Source organism: Perca flavescens, chromosome 10, assembly GCF_004354835.1.
Source record: "Perca flavescens isolate YP-PL-M2 chromosome 10, PFLA_1.0, whole genome shotgun sequence".
NCBI lineage: Eukaryota > Metazoa > Chordata > Actinopteri > Perciformes > Percidae > Perca > Perca flavescens.
The window spans coordinates 16,235,253-16,256,724 of NC_041340.1; the positions used below are offsets into that span (position 1 = coordinate 16,235,253).

The 21,472-nt window shown below is 39.0% G+C and overlaps 2 protein-coding genes across 2 annotated transcripts; both read right to left on the reverse strand.

The window, feature by feature from the left end:
• Positions 1 to 2,347: 2,347 nt before the first annotated feature.
• zgc:92907 (UDP-N-acetylglucosamine transferase subunit ALG13 homolog) lies at positions 2,348 to 6,115 on the reverse strand. Its single transcript, XM_028589659.1, has 4 exons — positions 5,850 to 6,115; positions 4,908 to 5,070; positions 4,009 to 4,147; positions 2,348 to 3,926 (listed from the first exon to the last, which is right to left on the reverse strand). Exons 1-4 carry the CDS (start codon positions 5,928 to 5,930, stop codon positions 3,815 to 3,817), a joined length of 495 nt encoding a protein of 164 aa, XP_028445460.1. The 5' UTR covers positions 5,931 to 6,115; the 3' UTR covers positions 2,348 to 3,814.
• A 5,258-nt stretch (positions 6,116 to 11,373) lies between these two features.
• On the reverse strand, positions 11,374 to 15,687 carry rap2c (RAP2C, member of RAS oncogene family). Its single transcript, XM_028589813.1, has 3 exons — positions 14,658 to 15,687; positions 13,209 to 13,494; positions 11,374 to 12,651 (listed from the first exon to the last, which is right to left on the reverse strand). The coding sequence occupies exons 1-2, from the start codon at positions 14,928 to 14,930 to the stop codon at positions 13,216 to 13,218; spliced, it is 552 nt and encodes a 183-aa protein (XP_028445614.1). The 5' UTR covers positions 14,931 to 15,687; the 3' UTR covers positions 11,374 to 12,651; positions 13,209 to 13,215.
• Positions 15,688 to 21,472: the final 5,785 nt, after the last annotated feature.

Genomic DNA, 21,472 nt, shown 5'->3' on the forward strand with positions numbered 1-21,472 from the left:
AAACTAGTTAACTACAGTTTTAATGGATTCAGGGAAAAACACCAAAAGGTTGTGACTTTTCCTAAAATATCTGCAATAACAGAGTTTCTCAGTTGGGAATTAAAACCAGTCCTAGATTTAAAACAATATTTCAGGGCTGCAAAAAAAGTCAACCCACAGTCCAAAACCAAAAGATATTTAATGCTACTATCATATAACAACAAAAGACAAAAAGAAAATTTTCACATTTAAGAAGCTGTAACAAGGGAATGTTTAACCGCTGACTTTTGGATGCACACAGGACAGGGCCCCTGGTCTCCTGAGTGAAAGTCATGTTTGTTTGGGTTCTTGTACTTTGTCACCTCACTTCCTCGTTTGCTCCCACGATAACTAGTACAGCAACAAAGGTAAGCAAACGTAAATATGGGTCGTTATGAGCTGCTTGCACATTGACCTATACGTTTTCTGAGTGAGGGCAGTCTGTTACTTTAATATTAATTTAGATGGAACCAAGCAGTTGTTTGACTCCGACAAGGGTTTTTAATAAATTATAATGCTAACACTTCAGAAGCATCATTATCTCGTAATGGAATTATTCAATAAGGTATTTTGAGTGCATTCCATCCATCCATCTATAAATTGCAGGAACGTCAGTCTGCCTGTGTGTTATGCGCATATCTCTCGAACCGTTAGTCCAATGGATTTCAAACTTGATAGGTGTCTTGCTACGGGCACGAGTAAGTGCAGTGCCAAGTTGGACGTTGTTCGGATTAGAAATGCAAAAGATATCGTTAAATATATTAGGTAAAAGAAGCACACATTGGCTTTTGCCGCTCTAGCCACTGGCCACTCCACCTCTCACACTGAGGACCAGAGACAGAGAGCAGCGGAGCTTTGGCATGCACATCAGACCCACAAAAATTTGCAGAGTAGCACTACTTTGGACTGACTTTGAATAAAAAAACGACAATTCCCAAATTTAAGGAGATTTCAAAATCCCACACATGCAAAGCACAACCAGCTACAGACAAGTGGCAGGGAGACGTATCTATGCTCTGCAGTACCCTGCTACGTCCGGTAACGCCTTGCAGTGCCTTGCTATGCCATGAACTACTACAACTACTATTTCTGAGTCCATGACACTAATGTCTGATTACTCCACATTTTCATTGATATTTTGTGATTACATTCTGAATCTCCCCCGTTCTCTATCAGGTAAATACAGTAGTACAAGGTCTTCCTCTGATGTAGACGTAGCCTACACTGTAAGTCAGTAGTAGGCTATACAGTAGAGGTGCATATTAAGTGGTTTGGGGTCCTTCTGTAAGTAATTTTGGGGTACAATTTGGTTTTGAAGAACTCTACAAGCAGCAATACCACAGGCCAAGCAATACCACAGGCCAAGCAATCGGCCCGTTCCAAACAAGCACATTTTCAACAGGCACTGCACTAGTCTATTAAAATCAAGATGTGTTATGTGGTTTGACCCCTTACTCTTTTTTTCTGCGGTTTGTTAAAAAAATAACTGATGTATTCTGGTGTAATCACAGAATCCGAAAGCTGTTATGCCTCATTTATTGCACTCAGTTTCCACAGAAATTGTCATAGAAACAAACTAGAGGGACTTTCCTGACAAGGAAGTCTGCCACTGTTCTGTTTTTTTTACTCTTATTTATCAAGCTGCCTTAAATGTCATCTAGACCTCAGGGAATTTGGGAAATTAATACCTAAAACTAAATGCTGTTAACTTGTTGTACCAGCCACATTAAAAGGTGTTTATTAGGTAAACACATATGGTTGGTAAATTAATAAAAAAAGTTGCTTCAGAAACGTTCTGCCTCTAAAATGTTTCCTGCCTTGACTCTAAACAAGGTTCAGAGGTTGAACAGCCAAACTAGTCTATGTGCTGCCTTTCAGCCATCATTTCCAAAACCTCTAGTGGTGAAAAAACTTTAACTAGAATTTTTAAATGATGAATCAGCAGTGTTTGACCAACATCAGCAGGTTTCCTAAATTATGTCGTTTAATTGCACAAACGTGGTGTACATACAGTGAGTATCTCTTCCCTGCAGGTCAGAGGATTTATGACAGCCTCTCATACATGATACTCATGATTATTGGAGCAGATGGTGCCCCTGCTTTCCGGCAGAGATACAGATAGAAGTAAAAAAAAAAGGGAGTCATGGCCTATAAAGAGGGATTCTACTTAAAATATTAACAACATGACCTGATACATCAAAAACCTTCTCTTAAAAAGGCTTAGAATAAAAAAAAAAAAAAAAAACCAAATGTCTGCATGTGTTCTTGCTAGTTTGGACTGGGAACAGTTGGAGTGTACATGCTGGGAGGACAAATGATAATCAACCCGCAAGGTAATAGTTTTAATAATGAACACGCCCTTGTTGCAAGAATTGGTACAACTTGCCTCTCCTTAATACAGCAAATTCTCTTTGTGCAGAAAATTGGCTTTTGTCTGCCTTATAAGTAAGTAAAATATGAACTAATATTCAGAGAGCTATGTACAGTGTAGGTTAGATTATTCAGATTTGATTTCATAATAGACACCTTCAGTGAAACTTTCAGTATATAATTTATACTTTATCTAATTTTGTTTTTCTTCCAGCATGTGCTCTGATACGGCCCTTGGCCTACTAATAAAGAACAGTTTGTAGCACTGAGATTACACAGACATAACAAAAAATAGAGCAACGCTAAATGACAAACAGACTTACAGGCAGTTTGGTCTAAGTCAAGACGTCTGTCCTCTTGAGGAGAGCTGTCGCTGATGAGACTTCCCCAGACACAAACACAGTAGACAGTAATTAAATCATACATGTTACATACAATTCAAGAAATACACAATCAAACAATAAACACAACAAAACAAATACACTGCTAAGAAGTATACCGTCTAGACAGTCGACTAATGATGAACATTAGTTAACATCATCATTTCCTGATAAGATAAACTATTTAAGAGCCATTCTAAGTGATAGCTGGTACTTTCTCTTCATGTGACAAATACTAAGAGTTGCGTATTTTTATGAACTGGACCCCATATATAGTGCTGGCTAAAATTAGTAGTTAGCATTAAGCATAAGCTTTTCTTTGCTCTCTCTCTAGATTAACAAATCAGCAAATAAAATCGACTCGACAGTTGAGGTCAACACTTCAGCGCAGACTAAATTCATTCATTGTATAAAAATTACAAGTGTCACAATCACTTACCACGCACAAGTTTGGTTTTCCTTGCACTTTTATAAAAAATAAATATACAAACTTGAAGGGCACTCAGAGAGAGCAGACCTCCGCCAAGGCATGCCCCTATCTCACAATGTTAATGCAGTGGGAATTTTCCCAGATGGGAAATATTTTTTTCCAATTATTCCGACACCACTTAAATGCAGCACACTATTTTGCAATGTTAACAAAAGTGAAAAATTATTTTGTGTATCCGCCGTGTGATTCGAAACTGTAATGGGTCCTTCGTTGGCCCATTGTGTACACCCATTCATGTTTCATGAAAATTGGGTCAGTAGTTTCTCTGACAGACAAAAAAAACAAACAAACTGACAAATCGAACATAATATAACCTCCTTGGCGAAGGTAATAATTATAATAATAATAATTCACAGCACACATTTGGATTTGTAATTAGACATATATTAGTATTGCACACAGAAATAGAAAAAACTCAAATGGTCAAAACAGTTGAGTGCTGTACAATCAAAATCAAACGTAAGAAGTAGTATCATAATCTACTACTACATGATATTTTTACAAATCATCAAATGTCAGTGTGACAGAAAACAAGCAGTCCTGTAAAATTAAAGTTTCACTGAACACCAAGGGCTTTGTCGAGGAAATTCGCAAAATTCTTAGGCTGTCCGGGCAAAAAGGGCTGAAGAACAGAGAGATCCATCGTCCTCAGTGTTTGTGTCAGTGTGCTGAAAGATTTTAAAAAGCGTGTCAATTGTTTTTGCTAAAAAAATCTCACATGTATAAACTATACATGTCAGAAACACATACCTGCACGTGCAGTACAACAAGTGCGAGTCCATGTGCAGCTGTCTGGCCATCTCCAGTTGGTGGTTGTTCATCAGCTTGTCATTGACGACGACCAGCAGAGATTTGCCGGCACCAAGCGCCTCCAAACAACTGCCTGCGCCTAAGGAGAAAAACAAGATCAAGATCTTTATTCATGAGTAGAACTGAAGTCAGTCTGTGTTTTTAGTACTGCTGGTTTCTCATCATTTTATGGTTTATAAAAAAACTTTGATTTCATACAGATATTTGACTTATTGTCAGTTGCATCAATGAAGGTGGAAAGCTCTGCCATTCAAGATAACCAATAGTACACAATGAGGTGTCCTGATACAGTGGTGCTCATAAGTTTATGAACCTATGCTAAAGTTGACTAAAAAGAGGAATAAAAAAAAAATCATCTTTGGAAATTGATCTTAATGCCTTAATTAAAATAAATTAGTAAAAATCCAACCTTTAAGGTCACCAATTTTCTTTGTGAATGAATAATGTATCGTAAATAAATAAATGTTCTTCCTTAAAATACAGGGGCATAAGTATACACAAAGTTCCCTTGGCCTTTGGAATTAAAATAGCCCAACATCATCACATACCCTTCACCATACCCCCAGATCATCACATACCTAGAGATTGGCATGGTTTTATTTCACTAAGCCTAATAGCTGGTTTGATTTGCATTGAGAGATGATTTTATGGAAAGTACCCCATGCCAATCTCTAGGTTTTAATTAAAATGAAAACCAAAACCAAAAACAGTTTGGCTTATGGAGCAGCACCAGTTAAGTGTGATATAATAAAAAGAATGTTAAATTAATGTGGCCACTATTTACGAGGGGAGTGAGTGTCCAGGTGGCAGGAGTTCAAGGTTTTTGATATTTGACTCACCTGCATGGCTGATGACGAGGTCAGCCTGCTTGATGTCTTCTGCTATAGAGTCTTTGAATCGATAAGCCTGAAGTCTGATGTGTGGACAGCTGTCAGCAGCTGGAAGAAGAGATCCTCTTCCAACCTGAAGAACCAAACGCTCATATCCACGAGCCTTCAAAGCCTTTGGGCAGTAAAAAAAGAAGTTATTATAAAAAGTTTCACCCTCATGTTTATTATTTTGTGGTTGCTATTAATAAAACTATTATTGGTCACACTTCATTCAGGTGTCGCAGATCCAGGACAGAGGCAAACTACCATTAGTTGTGAATAACCCGTGTTTTTACACCCGTTAGTGCTATGAGAAAAGATATGCTGTGAAAAAGTTATTTTTAATTTAATAATTTTTCTAAAATGAATGCCCTATATACTGTACTCAAAATCCAGTTAGTAGTATACTACAGTGGTGGAAAGTAACTTTCAAAGTACATTTACTCAAATACGGTACTTAAGTTAACTAAAATATATACATTGTTATTCTACTTTATACTTGTACTCCACTACATTTTAGACATAAATATTATACTTTTTACTTCACTTAAAACTTACTTTACATCAAACGTATGACAATTTTACAAAACATGAGGCTAGTTAAAATTAGCTCCACATCAACCAACTAAGTTACAACATGCAAGTACTGCTTACACATTAAATCAATAATGAAAATTACACAACATTGACAGGGGCCATTCTGCTTAATGATTACTTTTACTTTGATACTTTAAGTACATTGTGTTGCTAATAGCTTTGAACTTTTTAAAATTTTAAATGCGGGACTTCTACTTGTAATGGGTTCTATCTGGTGTGGTACTGCTACTTTTACTTAAGGAAGTCATTTTAACACTTCTTCCATCAGTGAGTAGCTGTAGGCGACTCTTTTATCTTATAACCAACTTTACTCACCTGTACGGTCTCTGGAGACGTGATGCTTTCAATGAGCTCATCAAAGCTCGTGGTGCCGACAGTGACAAACACTGTCTTCATGGCCGCTCAACTAAAACTGTCCGTTTTCAGGGGTCACTCATGGATATATTATATTAACATTTCACAGCCCACCCGACACCACAGCCATGCATACAGCTCATCCTCAGCATAAACCTGACTGCTACTTCCGCTTCACACCGGTGACGTCATGGCCATGGCCGTGATACAATGCGTGATGCTGTCACCTAGAGGCCTGGAGTTCTAACCGCTCTATACAGACAGCAATGTGTCTGAGGCTGCAGAGTGGAAAAGTACCAGTTCAAACCTCAGCTTGAATGCCTCTGAGCTTTAGCACATTTATACATGAAACATAATAGTAGAGTAATAATATTCTCTTCCCCCTTTCCATCACACCCACACACACATGCACTTACACAGTATGGGACACTACAAGCTCCTACTATGGGCCGTGCAATATTTGAAATGTTTGCCAGAACTGTGCATTATGGGCAAATGTAATATTATGCAGCATATTTATTATTCTTGAATCAGAAAGTTAAATTCCTGTGTTCATTGTACATTTGGAGAATTAAGCGATTCTGAGGACTTCTGCCCCTTACAAATGCCCCTTGATATACACAAGTTGGTTTTAAGACATGTGATATCTTAATTAGTTGTCCAAATCATAGTCCGAAAGAAAGAACCCAATGTGATTAAACAAATTAAAGATCAAACTAAAAAAATTAAGAGCCTTATTTAGTAGTTAATACATTTTACTTGATTCTGTTTGATTCCATTGTATTATGTTCTGATAATAAGGTTTTAGTAATACATTACTCATTGTTAACAATATAACTGATCTCAGATAATGATCAAGCTTTTGTTACGGGAGCATAACAGTATGACACTGCAAACAGATTATATAAGCAGTTTGCCACACACACACCTGCAAAGCTCCGCCTGTGGTCCCGTTCGCTGTTTACACCACGTTTATTATAAAAAAAAAGGTACAGAATTTCTGTAGCACTACAATAAAGGTGTGACTTATAAGTAAGACATGTGGCTGAGGGTGAAGTTGGATTACCAACCAGAGAAGGGTCCACTATGTCATTACTTTGTGGCAATATGATTTTAAAAAAATGACAGGGATTCTGCAGTCTTAAGGCCATGTGTCAAACTTTATTTAAAGACCATTACTATTTCAGTTGATATTGTGCTCATGTGATTATGTTTAATCAAATGACCACAACACAAAGCAAATCCTCAGCCAGATCATATTCCAGTATAGGTAGGAGAGCTGGTAGGTTTCCAGAGCTCTAGGAGAAATAAGATTTGTCTGCTGTGTGAACTGTTTTTTACTGTACTTGATAGTTACTTTAAGGGGACAGAGTACAAACACAATGCACATAAGTCAATGGCATAAGAAGGACATTTCTGAAGTTCAGGACAATACTGAAGTCCATCCACATTATGAAGAATTTAAGGAGGAGCATTCACCTGATAAGAAAAAGGCTACTGCTGTGGTGGAAGTTAAACTCAGGTTGAAGAAGGGGAAGATTCAACTGTAAGACAAATTTCTGGTGAAGACTCAGATGACTGGAAGAACAGAAAATGTACTGACAGCTCATGATTCAGTCTACCACAATCCTATTTCTCACAGCTCAAGTTCCTGGACCAACATGTCACTCCAGACCTCTCATATCATGTCTAAGTGACTGTGAATAAGTGTCCTGTCCTTTCAATTTATGACAAGCAAGCACACCTGCAAACATCAACAGCTGTTAAATCATTGGAGCAACTGAGATTTTAGTCAACAAATAACATCCATTACAGCAAAGCCAGAACATCCTCTCTTTTTTAAACAGGTTCGAGTTATCATTTATCACATGTGTAATAAACACTCCATAATACCAAAGCCTCCTAACACTTTATATTTTCCTTTTCCTTATTGTTGCGGTTAGCTTTCATTACATTCACTTTTTACACTGTGCTGCATATATATAGTATCGGATCCATAGACTGTAAAAATAAGACCAAACCATGCCTTCGTTGGTAGAAAGCCCGCCCACCACGTCAAGGTCAAGGCAACTTGGAGCGGGATGTTAGTAGAACACAAGAAAGAAGAATGTTAGCATACAATTGTAATGGTTTCTTACACACATATTCACACAAACACAGCAGACAGTTTTATGTGTGTATTTTTTAAAGATATAACTCAATACAAACAATATAAAAAAAGGAAAAAAAGATGTGGTCATAATGGACATACAAGGTCCAAAGATACACGTTAGGTCATCATCTGAGTAGTAGAATGATTATGATATACACTTTGTTATTTCTGTTGAGATAGACATGGTCCAGGAATGAGCCGTGTAGTTGCAGTTTTGACAAAATGATGCATCATTTGTAGAGTGGGGTGATGTGGTTGATCTACATTAAGTCATAGTTGACTGGTAAGTATTTCTTTGTTTGCGGTTTGTCATTGAAGATTGCAGGGGTGATTGATGGTGGTCTGTATAATGTGACAATACTGGCCTTAGTTGAAGCTGGGTCCTCCTGATGCAAGTGGTCTGTGTGCTCTGAAGCAGGAGGAGTTTGGTAGGATGTGAGCTCCATGATGAAGATTAAATCCATCTTGAAAGAATGTTTCAACAAAAGGGCATGACATGGCCTCTGCCCTTCATAAAAACTACAATGGTGTCCAATGTTTTTCCTTGAACTTTGGGGATAGTGCAGCTTCATGCAAGAGTCAATGGAAATTGCACACATTTTGCCTCTTTCAACAAGAATGCACTTCTGCAGCCTCTGGTGTTTCTTGATCTCTGTGCTGCGCCATAGCTTTTTCTACAACGGTTTACAGCTTCTGGCTCTTTTGCTATTAATTTTGTTGACATTTCCTTTTTCTATCAAGTTCCTGACGACACTCTGCTTGTTGTCGTGTCTCTTTCATGTGAGCTATTCTCTTTGTCTCTGCATCCTTTTTCCTGTGCTTTATAGGATTTGATTTGTAGCGAGGCATAGTGACAGTAAAAGAAGTGCATCTTCTTCAGCAAAATATAAAACAATGTATAATACAAATGATGTAATCCTAAGCATGAAGGTGAATCTGTCAAGCAAGCAAGCAGTACCTCAGGTAAGTCACCAAATCTGTAAATGTAATGCAATTAGAGACAAATGTGTTATTAGTTTGTACGTTTTTCACAATAAAGCAAATGCAGGAGCTACATAGATACTATTTGTAAATAATGTAGGGACTGTAGTAAATATAAACAAAATAAATTTGCAATCAGAGATACTGACTATACTGTCAATGTGTAATATAAAATAAAAGCTGAACATGTACAATCTGTGCTGAAATGTTGCGGGAAATGGTATATAAAATAGTTGTTGATGACGAAGGCAACAATGTAGTAAGTGTCTAACAGCAAGTGTCAAACAAATGGAAAGCAACAATATGGAAGTTGGTTTTTTTGCATACTTTTACAAATAGGTTATACAGTGTTTGGACAATTCGGCATTGTACTTACAATATATATAAAAAAAGGATATTAATTTCCCACCAAAGAACATAAAAAAAAAACCTCAAGAAGAAAGTCACTTCAATACACAAATTGAATGTTTTAAACGACCACTGCTGTAACGTTTGATTAAATGAATAGAAAACATAACTGTCTTACCTTGACGTGCAAATATAAACAGGAACAATGCATAAACACCGGCGTAAATCCTTAAATAGTATTTATATTTAATAAATACCAATATTCCAGTAATATAATATGAAGTAGTATTAACTGACAGAACCCATTGTCTGATTTAGGGTCAACATTTTAATTAATAGATATCACCATGAAGCTCCACCAGTTAATTTCTTAAATTTAGACAATTTCTTTTTGGACTACAAGTTTTGAATGTGTGTTTGATGTGTATATATATATTTTTTAAAGGGGCTTTTTTCCCCCTTTATTTCAGAGTGACAGTGGATAGACAGGAAAGGTGGGAGAGACAGATAGGGGATGACACGCAGCAAAGGGCCGCAGGTCGGATTCAAACCCGGGCCGCTGCGAAGGCCTCAGCCTACACGGGGCACGCGCTCTTACTGGGTGAGCTAGAGGTCGCCCCTTGTTGTATGCTTAAATATGTAAATGAGGCATTGTCAGATTAAATATGTGCTAATTTACCTACAGAACAGAAATCTGAACATTGGAGTAAGCCAGGTTCTGTATTTTACTTTGTTGACATATTACAGTCAACGGTTTTTACAGAGGGAATGTTGGCTCAATTTTATCACTCCATAAATCAGAAAATACTCTCTTCAGGACTCCATTCTCATCTGCTTGCCTTCACAGATACAAACACTAGTGTTCTTGATCCCAATAACAAGTGTCCTGTAATTAAACGTACTACACACGCACTATTGTGAGCACCAATCATCCCAAGCTACATTAGCAAATGACTTACTTTCTTAGTGACAGTCATGTTTTTGTTTTGAGAACTTTGTTTCGTTGCAGCTGGCAGCCAAGTGGCACTGTGGCGATTGTGTTTGTGTAGATGCTTCTGCCTACAACTCTAGACTGAGATAAACCCAGCAGGAACCAGGTCAAGACACTCTGAGTTGAGTATTTTCCCCCCTAAGGAGCTGGGAGGAGGAGTGGTGACCCTGCTGATTCAGAGACGTCACACAGCAGCTGCTGCTGCCAGCTCAGTGCAGGATGCACAGGCTCAGCGAGCACCCAGCAGCTACACCTGACAACCCCAGAACGAGAAGAAGAGACAGCTTTGTGCTCTGGAGGATGTGGAAACTACAGCAGCACCATGTGTGACAAATGCAAGAAAAAAAAAAATGACTTACTAAACTTACTAAGCACACACCAAGTCCACTCAACCCTGCCAGCCTGGTGCATGAAAACACACACATGAGGAAGTGGAAAGTATAGCCGGTTTCTGAGAATTCAATTGGTATTTTTGAACAATGTAGTTACAGAAAAGATGTAACTCTTTGTTTTCTTTTCGTCCGTTATGACCACAAACATCAACAAGTCTTAGGTCTTACTACACTGGAGTTACTGTAAATTAAATCTTAAAACTTCTATAAACATCACATCTGTACTAGTAAACCACCTAACAATAGATTTTTGATTGTATATTGTGTATTGTAATGATTAAGAAATAAGTTGGTTATGAAGATCATGAGGAAGAAATACATTTTGCAAAAAGTTCAAATGACTTTAGCTGTTCTTCCTGTTCATAGTGGCTGTACATTGATCACAAACTTTAACACGTACTCACTTGACTCATCCAATATCGACTGCTAAAGCTTTGTAATGCATTTTTGCACAAAAAGAGGACTGTTGCTTTTGTCCCTCATAATCCTATTGTTTAACTACTGTTATGTAGCAACATTATTATCATTATTAATTTGTAGTCGTGCTTCTGGCCACCTGATGAGTGCAAGTCCAATATTGTGTATTGATGTATGTCGAGCAAAGATAATACTGTAACTGTGCCCAATGACAAAAGCAGAAATGCCAGCATGTTTATTACCAAATGACAACAGCTTTTTATATCTTTAAGAAGAAAAGAAAGAAGATGAGACCAGGGTGCAACAGAAATTATTTAAGGCTCTGTTAAATCCTCAGCGTCAAAAACAAAACAATGTACCATGTATCCTGAAAAGTCACAAAAAGCGAAAACTAGTATAAAATTAAAGGTTTAAAACTGGCTACCCATGTTAGTTTTAATAAATAGGTTACTATAAGAAAAAGAAAAATACAAAGTTAAATCTGATTAACTGTGCCAGAACTTTTATCAAACCACATTGCAACGGGAGTTATTTCATGACAAGGAATCGCTGTCTCTTGAATTTAAAGCAACACACGTCATGTAGTCAAACACAAATATGCACTGTGAGCTTCCTTTAGTCGTTCCAAAATCTTTCTCCCAGAGACTCCTCGAGAAAGCTGAAAATGGAAGACCTGCGTCCACGCGATTCATGCCTTGTAGACATTTTGACAGAATTCAGGCTAAAAACAGTAAAATAACTCTTCCTTATCACTTCAAGTTGATTTAGTAGAACATTTTCAATTTTGAGCATGCATGTTTTCAGATGAGTTTAGCAGCCTCAGGCTACTGCAATAATAAAAAAAGGTAAATTCTTGATGTTACAGGTTTAATTCACAAAGTTGTACATCCTGTCTCAATTTCCTGAAGCAAAAAAAAAAATAATTATTGTACACGCTACTGTAGTTTGTGTCAGTTAAAATAACTATTTTAGACAAGATTTTCAAAATAAAGGGAGCAGCACCTGTGCAGCAAACTGGTCGAAGTATGCATGCTTAAAAGTCAAAATGTTTCAATATTATGAAATACTTTGTCAAATTCCAAACTTGAGACATAATACAAGTAATAAAGTATATAATAGTGATTATAGCAGCTTTAAAAAGAAGCTGCAACCTCACAAACACTCCTGCTTATTACAGGGATACTTCTGACTAAAAGGAGAGAAAAGAAAAGACTGAAATTCACAGATGATCATTCTCGCTTGTTACACGTCCATCTGACTCCATCCTGGGTCAACGCAAAGGCCGTTAAGGTTGCAGCAGAAACGTCTTCTAACAGTTATGTTATCAAAAATAGGGCCGACGTCTTTCCTGTCAAATGCTCTGTGATACAGTCAGAACCACATTGAACAGAAACTTTACCAGCAGCGGTAAGTTTTTGTCAGTTTGTCCCCCAGGTTCATGGTTCATCAAAATCCTTGCAGTGATCCAGACAAATGATGAATCTGTAAAAAACAAATAAAATAAAATAAAAACCCCAAACAGCTTATTAATACAACAACTTTAAATGGTTAAACTCAGTGTGCGTCTGTGTGGTGAACACAGGCAATTTCTCTCACATAATCTACTTCCTGTTCTGGAACATAATTTATTTTTAAGGATGTCACATTTTCCTCTTTCTCGGCTCACAGGACAATCTGCTTCATTGGTCTCTACGGCCCTGAGCTGCTCATGCAGTTGTGTTCTTCATGCCACATACTTTCTGCGATCTTATGATAACAAGCTAAACCAACGGATTGCACAGAGCAGCACCACCCACTCGTCTTTCTCACTTCCAACTGAACCGCTCCTCTCCCTCACACTGCACTGAAACCCCACACAGTCATCCATTTGTCACATTTCTCCTCAGCTTGTGAACCATTATATACAGACACTGCCGGGACATTTAATCACATTTTGTAAATTAGTGAGTGGCCAACTGTGCGGCGCTGGTGAGCTCTTTGGGGTAGTCCGAATATAAATGCAACCATGCAAAGGAGGATGGGAATTGCAAAGTTTGTACCTCTTCCTCACTGTACCACACAGGCTGTGCAGCACTGTTCCTGCTTCTCCGGCAGTGTGGAATAATTCATCTGTCGGACGATCTCTGCGAACAGCTCGTCCACCATAGTCTTGCTCTTGGCAGACGTTTCGATAAAAGGGCAGCCCCACTCTTGAGCCAGAGCTCGTCCATCTGAACCAGCCACTTCACGCTCAGATTCCAGGTCGACTTTGTTCCCGACCAGGATCAACGGGACCTTCTCGAAACGTTTCACTCGCACTATTTGGTCTCGCATTGGCCTGATGTCCTGAAAGGTGAAAAAGGGAGAGGATATGAGTGTGCGTTTCTCATGAAAACCGCAGGCTGTTTGTAGCACTGACACAAATAATCAGTATGCCAATATATTCTTTTTCCAATTTCATACGACTTTTTCTTAGCAGCTTTTCAATATGCAGTTCATAATTGAAACCAACCTGGTACTTAGGAAATTAGGTACAGTCAAATACTGTACCTAATTTCCTCACTGTGGTGACACAGCTAAAAAGAATATGCATTCCTTTTGCTTTGTAAAGTTTATTTGCCAACAGCTTTCCAAAGTGCCAGGTTGATTTTTGGTATTGCATCATTTCCTGTTAGTACAACATATTTAAAGTATACCATTTGTGTACACTAACTGCAAAAACAGTATACAATGAGAATTAGAATATATTACATATTGTATACAATTAGCATGAAGTATGGAAACCAGGACAAAGCATATGTCATGAAACATTCCCTGACATAGGTGATACTGTCTTTATTGAACCTGTAGATCATAGTACTTTTTTTCTTTAGGTTTTTGTGGCATTTCACTATTTTGAGTTTTCTATTAAACAGTTTAGCCAAACTGAAAAGTTTTGGTTACTATGAGACAAATGTGTTTCCTCTACACATAACCATATATGAACCTGTTTTGCAAGCTGGTAGCTTAGGTAACCGTTTGTCCCTTGAATGTCACACACTAGCATGTTTCTGTGCAGTTTTCTTGAAAAGCCTCCATGGCTTACTTGCACAAGGGTTGATGTCTATAAAAAATAGTGAAAACTGACCACGTTTTTTTAGAAACTTTTTAAATGGCATTTTTTCTCTACAATTACAAATATATTGTGACGTATAGTCAATTGTTGTTCTGCAATTCACCAGATACCACAGAACGGCCTATAAAATGATGCCAATTCACCATGAGATCCTATCCTACGATTACTACTGCACCACTGGCTTTAAATTGATGTAACGTTATGAATTGTATTTTAAATCAGATTAATTTCCGTCTTTGGATAATAAAAGTAACATTTGGATGGTGCAGGGCGCTGCAATCAGGTAGTATAAATCACACTCCAGTACAGCTTTTAAATGCTGTGATTAACTACCTAGCTAGCTATGAACAGTTGAAGGTGTGTGGTTTAAGGTGTGTGAGGTGACATCAGGTACCTGGAATGACTGCTGGTTGACCAGGCTGTAGACCAGGATGAAACCCTGTCCGTTCTTTATGTACAAATCTCTCATGGAGGCGAACTGCTCCGTCCCCGCAGTGTCGAGGATCTCCAGCACGGAGGGAGACGAGTCCACCTCGATCTCCTTTCGGTAAAAGTCCTCGATTGTCGGGTCGTATTTCTCGATAAAGGTGCCGGTGACAAACTGGACGGTCAGCGCGGACTTGCCGACACCGCCGCTGCCCAGCACGACTACTTTGTATTCTTTCATTGGGGCGGTCAAGGCAGGCTAACTTAGCAGCTAACGACTTATAGCCTCACTGCTATACTCGCTGCAGATACATTTATCAGGCCTTTTAAAGAGCTAACTAAGAAGCGAACTGACAAATGTTAGGAAATATACAATAACTTCTCGTCCTTCATATAAACCCAGGTGTAGCGCTCATACTCGTTGTTTTTCTTACGTTGCCTCGCTACTTTAGCGAGTAAAAGTTGATGTCCGTTGACGTTAACTCTGACGTAAGCTAGCGTTAAAGCTAGCTCGCTTCTGGCTAAATTCACGCTGTCCCATGCTCGAGCCTCAAACCTTTACATCCGATCTGTTAAAACCACAGGTACCGGGGACTCATCGACGAACTTGCTGTCTAGCTACAGACAGCAAGTCACGTTGATACACATTACTCTTCCTCTACAGACAGCATGCCAATTCCTGCACACACCATGGATGTGTTAGGAGAACGACGCACAAGCCCGCCGGTGTCGCAAAACGCAGGGCTGGTTCTGTCCGTCCGTCCGGGCCTGGTTCTGGTTCCGGCCTTGGCACTCGTGCGTGCTATCGACGGACACACCACAGATTCAATATTATAATCCGAGGGTCCATTGGCTACAGTTAGTTGCTGCTCCTATGTATGTTTGACTCAGCGTTGGGGAGGTTTGCTCACAGAAAGGAAAGGTTTTTCTACCAACTGATTTCCTGAAGCTAACAGTCTGGTTTCCGCTAACGACAACAAGACTTCCGGTGTGACTGTTTTCAGAATAAAAGCCTTCGCTACATCAGAGTCAGAATGAGATGTATTGCTAAATTTTCCAAGTTTTCACTTGCATGGAATTTGCTTTGGCGTGTTTGGCGCAAACAATAAACATATGAAAAGGGAATAAACAATAGAGCAAAGTACTGCAACAGTCAAGGAAATAAATAATGAATATAAATATTGCAATTAAAATATATAAGCTACCTGTTTTAGAAAGAAAAAGAAGGCTGTACGTTTTTCAGCAGGGTGTGCAAAATTATTAATCAGGGGATGTACACAGTTCTCATATATATAATATTCAGTATATATAATATGTGCAATGGTCAGGGATAAAAGTCCAGGATTTGTGTTACTGGATGGGGGGTGTTAAGAGTCTAACGTCAATGAGCCTGAATACTGGAAACATCTTTACAGGTGCTGCAAAACATCACTCCTATCAGTTTTATTTGATCCTATGCAAAAGTTAATTTCATGGTAGTCAGTGTTTGGACATGTTAATTTGAGGAATGCCAAATGTATATTTTTAACCATGTATTGTTTGTTTACTGTTTATTTCAGTCAGATGTTTTGATTGATTTAAGGTCATGCAATAAAATCCCACAGGAAAAATAATAATAATACGAGATGAAAACATTTATTAATAAATGTCCATAGTTCAATGTTCCTGGTTTGTTTTTGGCTGGGGGAAAGTTTGTTGACAGTACTACTGTCACTAAAAAATTAAAGTCAGTAATCTTAAAAAAAACCCTAATTATTATACTATATTACTGAATGATAAATGTTAAATGTATTGCTAAATGATAATTGTTAGTGTTCAACCTATACTTTGTTTATGAAAGCTTAAATGCTCTAAATTTTGGTGAGCAGATGTGTCACAGGAAGGGATTTAACTTACACTCTCTAACCACCAGCTGAAAATCATGTTTTTTGCTGTCCTCCAGTGGAGACTGCTCTCACCTTGCTACAGTGATGTAGAAGTGTACGCCAAAGGGTGTCAGTACGCCGTGGCATCACGGTTATGTGTAGTTAAAGATACAACAGGCTTGAAACTTTGAACCAGAGAGGCCAGTGAAAGACTGATTTTCCACCTGTTATTACAGTACTCTTCACAATGTATTAAAGATAAATTTAGGTTGCTATGTTTCATGCTTTTGTTTCTTTTGGTTTCTTTTCAGCATATGGTGCTTAAAAAGTACTTCCAAAATAAATTTGTCAAAAACAAGTTGATTGTTTTGGTCTGATATGCAAACTTGCAAAGGCCATATCTTAACTAAACATTGTAGACTGGAGGGTTGTAGATAGGTAGTATTGGCCTATATCATTACAAGTAATCAAGATGCTTTTTTAGAGGGCACATATAAAAAAACTAATTGCATTAAAGTTTATTACCATTAAGTTTTTTGCCTTGGTGTATTTGGTGCATACAATAAACAAGGAATAAACAAGACAAAGAACTGCTACAGTCAAGAACATAAATACAGAATAGATATATAAAAAAAAAATTGTAAAAAGACACTAATAATACAAAATAACATGTATAATGTAACATTTTTAGTAAGGGAAAGAAAGGATGTACGGTTTATGGTTATAATATTGATCGGATGTGCAAAAATTCACAGTATATATAATATGTGCAATGGTAAAGGGATAAAAGTCCAGGAAGTGCGTTAATGCGTTATTTTTTATCTCACCTGGTTGCTAGTAAAACCCAGAGGCCTCAGGTTCTTTTTAAAGTGTTTAACTCACTTATTAACCCTTGTGAAACTGACTGTGCTGTGCCATCCACATTGTTGTGTGAAAACTTCCTGAAACACTTCATAGTTAAAATTGCTGGCCTGAGCTTTTCATCCCCTGCTTTTACCAGTGACCCCTCTGTTACCTCTTTATGCCCAGCTGTCTTCCAGCAGTTTGAGCCAGTTTCACTCCACCTTCTCTCTGACATAGTCAAGCAGCTTCGTCCGGCTAATTGCCTGCTGGATAGTATCCCTGCACGCTTACTTAAAGATGTTTTTAACACTGTTGGGCCCAGTACTTTATCCTTGGTTAACTCATCTCTCAGCTCAGGGTGTGTTCCAGCTGCTTTTAAACATGCTGTTGTGCAACCACTTTTAAAAAAGAAACATTTGGATCCGTTAGTTTTGTCTAATTTTAGACCTATTTCTAAACTACCCTTTTTATCTAAAGTCTTGGAGAAGATTGTTTTTAATCAACTTCAATCATTTTTAGATGATTTTAGTATTCATGAAAAGTTCCAGTCTGGTTTTAAGACACGTCTCAGTACTGAAACTGCCCTCCTAAGAGTCTACAACGACCTTCTCTTAGCGGTTGACTCAGGAAACTCCGCTGTTTTAGTGCTTTTAGATTTGACTGCGGCCTTTGACACTGTCAACCACTCTATCCTTTTATCCCGACTCAAACAAAGTGTTGGCATTACGGGCATTGCCTTAAAATGGTTTGAATCCTACTTGACAGATAGGAGTTTTGCTGTCCACATTGGTAACTGCTCTTCATCAGCTGCCCCTCTTTCCTGTGGGGTCCCCCAAGGTTCCATTTTGGGACCCATGCTATTTTCTTTGTACATGCTGCCCTTAGGGTCCATTTAAAAAAAACACATTTCTTTCCATTGTTTTGCAGATGATGTACACATCTATTTGCCTGTAAGAAACAATGAGAAGGAAACTATCCAGCCGTTGTTAAACTGCTTGAGTGATCTCAAAATATGGTTGGATCAGAATTTTCTCTGTCTTAATGACAATAAGACCGAAGTTGTTGTGTTTGGACGTGCTGAACATTTCGGTGCCTGTGTAGATACTCTGGGTACTTTAGGTTCCCAAATTCGTCCTTTTACCAGAAATCTGGGAGTGATTTTTGACAGTACTTTTAAATTTGACAAACAGATTAGTTCTGTTGTTAAAACCAGCTTCTTCCAGCTGAGACTTTTGGCTAAGGTCAAGCCTTACCTGCTACGTAAAGACTTTGAAAGACTCATGCATGTATTTATTACGTCCCGTTTAGACTACTGTAACTCACTGTATGTTGGATTGGATCAGTCATCCCTTCGTCGGTTACAGTTAGTCCAGAACGCAGCAGCTCGACTTTTAACCGGGACTAAAAAGCGTGATCATATTACACCGGTTTTGGCCACGCTCCACTGGCTTCCTGTTTGTTTCAGGATTGAAGTTAAAATTGTATTAATTGTTTTTAAGATCTTAAATGGGTTCTCGCCTTCTTACTTATCAGAGCTCTTACATGTCCACACGCCTGTCAGAGCACTGAGGTCGTCCAATCAGATGCTCCTCGATGTGCCCAGATCCAGGTTAAAAACCAAAGGTGACCGAGCCTTTTCAGTGGCTGCTCCAAACCTCTGGAATAGTTTACCTAGTCATGTAAGAACAGCTCGGACCATTGAAACATTCAAGTCCATGCTTAAGACCCACTATTATTCATTGGCTTTCAATTCAAGTTGAGCTTTGATATCTTGACCCTATTGACCTTATTCTTTTTCTACTGTCAGTTATTTTGTATTGTACATTGTGCTTTGTTTGTGTTTATTGTTTCGTTGCTTTAGGAGCATGTTAAGCACTTTGGTCAACTGAAGTTGTTTTTAAACGTGCTATATAAATAAAATTGAACTGAACTGAACTGAATGTATTGTGTAGTGACTGACAGTGGGGGGTTATGTCAGAGATTGTCAGTGAGGTCCCGGCCTTGTTGATGAGGCTCACTGCAGTCGGGAAGAAATTCCTCCTGCCAGAGGGGAGTGTTTCAAAAAGTTTGTGACCTGGGTGGGAGGTATCGGCCACAATCTTTCTTGGAGGCCTCAGGGTCCTGGAGGTGTACAGATCCTGGAAGGACAGAAGATTGCAGCCAATGACCTTCTCAGCAGAGCGGATGATACAATGCAGTCTGCCCTTGTTCTTGGCAGTGGCAGCAGCGTACCAGATGATGATGGAGGAGGTAAGGATGGATTCTATGAGGACAGTGTAGAAGTGCACCATCATTGTCTTTGGCAGATTGAACTTCTTCAGCTGCCACAGGAAGTACATCCATTACAGTTTTTCTCAATTGCTTAAACACTATAACCAGGCTTTTGAACTAAAATTTCAAAACCATAATGCCATTTTTAAAAAAGCACACCCATTTCACTAAACTATAAACACTATTCCCTGGTTTTGACACATGAGTCAGATTTGTTGAACTGTTACTGCAAAACTCTACACACAAATCCCTTAATTTTTCATTGCCTACACCATGTTGTCATTTAGAAATCACAGCATTCAATATTGCTCACTCAAGTCAGCACAGATGAAGCTCAATTAGCACACAATTACCCAAGTGGAAACACTACGAGTCAAAATTGATCACACACCAATCAGAACTTTCAATAGATAGATAAAATGGCCAGAGTCAGTTCATTGAGTTTCGGAACAATGGATCCACAGAGAAATGGCGGTCGAGGAGGGAGAGGGAGAGGGAGAGGACATGGTCGAGGAGGAGGAGGAGGACGTGGTGAAGGAGAAGGAGAAGGAGGAGGACGAGGACGTGGTGAAGGAGGAAGGTGAGGAGGGAGAGGAGGAAGACGTGGTGAAGGACGAGGTGGAGGAGGAGTAAGGGCAAGGAGACAAGCAGTCTCGGCTGAAATTCAAGCCACTTTAGTGGACCATGTTCTTATCCATGGTATGACCATGAGGGAGGCTGGGCAACGAGTCCAGCCTAATTTGAGTCGCTTCACCGTCGCCTCCATCATCAGAACCTTCAGGGAAGAAAACAGGTAGGTGTACTTACAGTACGACTGCTCTGTACAGTAAATTTTGAGTGCTGTACTCTGTGCTTTGACATCATAGGCACTGTTGAACTATGCTTCTGTAATACTAAATAAATCCATCAAATTTACAGTAATGTGTGCTTCTATTTTTGTAGGATACAGAGACGACCATCTGGTGGTGGGAGGCTAAGGCTTTTGTCAGAGGAGCAAGAGAGGGAGCTTGTGAACATGGTCATTGCCAATAATGTAATCCTCCTGCGAGAGATTCAAAGGAGAGTGATTGAGGATAATAATCATTTTCAAGGAATAAATTCCATCAGCTTTTCCACAATTGATCGCATCCTCCGAAAGCATCGGTTCCGGATGAAACAGGTGTACCGCGTCCCTTTTGAACGAAATTCTGACAGGGTAAAAGATCAACTAGTGGAATATGTTCAGGTATGACTTTTGATATTGTACAAAGTATTGTGCACCATCACAGTATAGCAGCCTATGCTGCCATTTGTGCCCTCTTGAACTGTGCTTCAGGGTAGTGATATACTCTATTGTGTTTTGATGTGTTTTGCAGAGAATCTTTGAGATTGAAGGCTGGCCTGTTCCACCTGAAATTATCTTTGTGGATGAGGCAGGTTCCAACCTCACCAAAAGAAGGAGAAGGGGGAGGAATATAATCGGGCTATTGTAAATGTCCCTGGTCAGCGTGGAGGGAATGTCACGATATGCGCAGCCATCAGCCAACGAGGGGTACTCCACCGCCATGCCAGTCTAGGACCCTATAATACTATGCTCCTTCTTGCATTCCTTGACAGTCTAAGAGAGCATATGTTCCAGCTGGACCACAGGGAACCAACACAACCAGAGCACCCTCACTATGTTGTTGTTTGGGATAACGTCAGCTTCCATCGCGCTGCTCTGGTTCGTGACTGGTTTACCGATAACCCAATATTTTCCAACCTCTTTCTGCCTGCATACTCTCCATTTCTTAACCCAATAGAGGAGTTTTTTCGGCATGGCGGT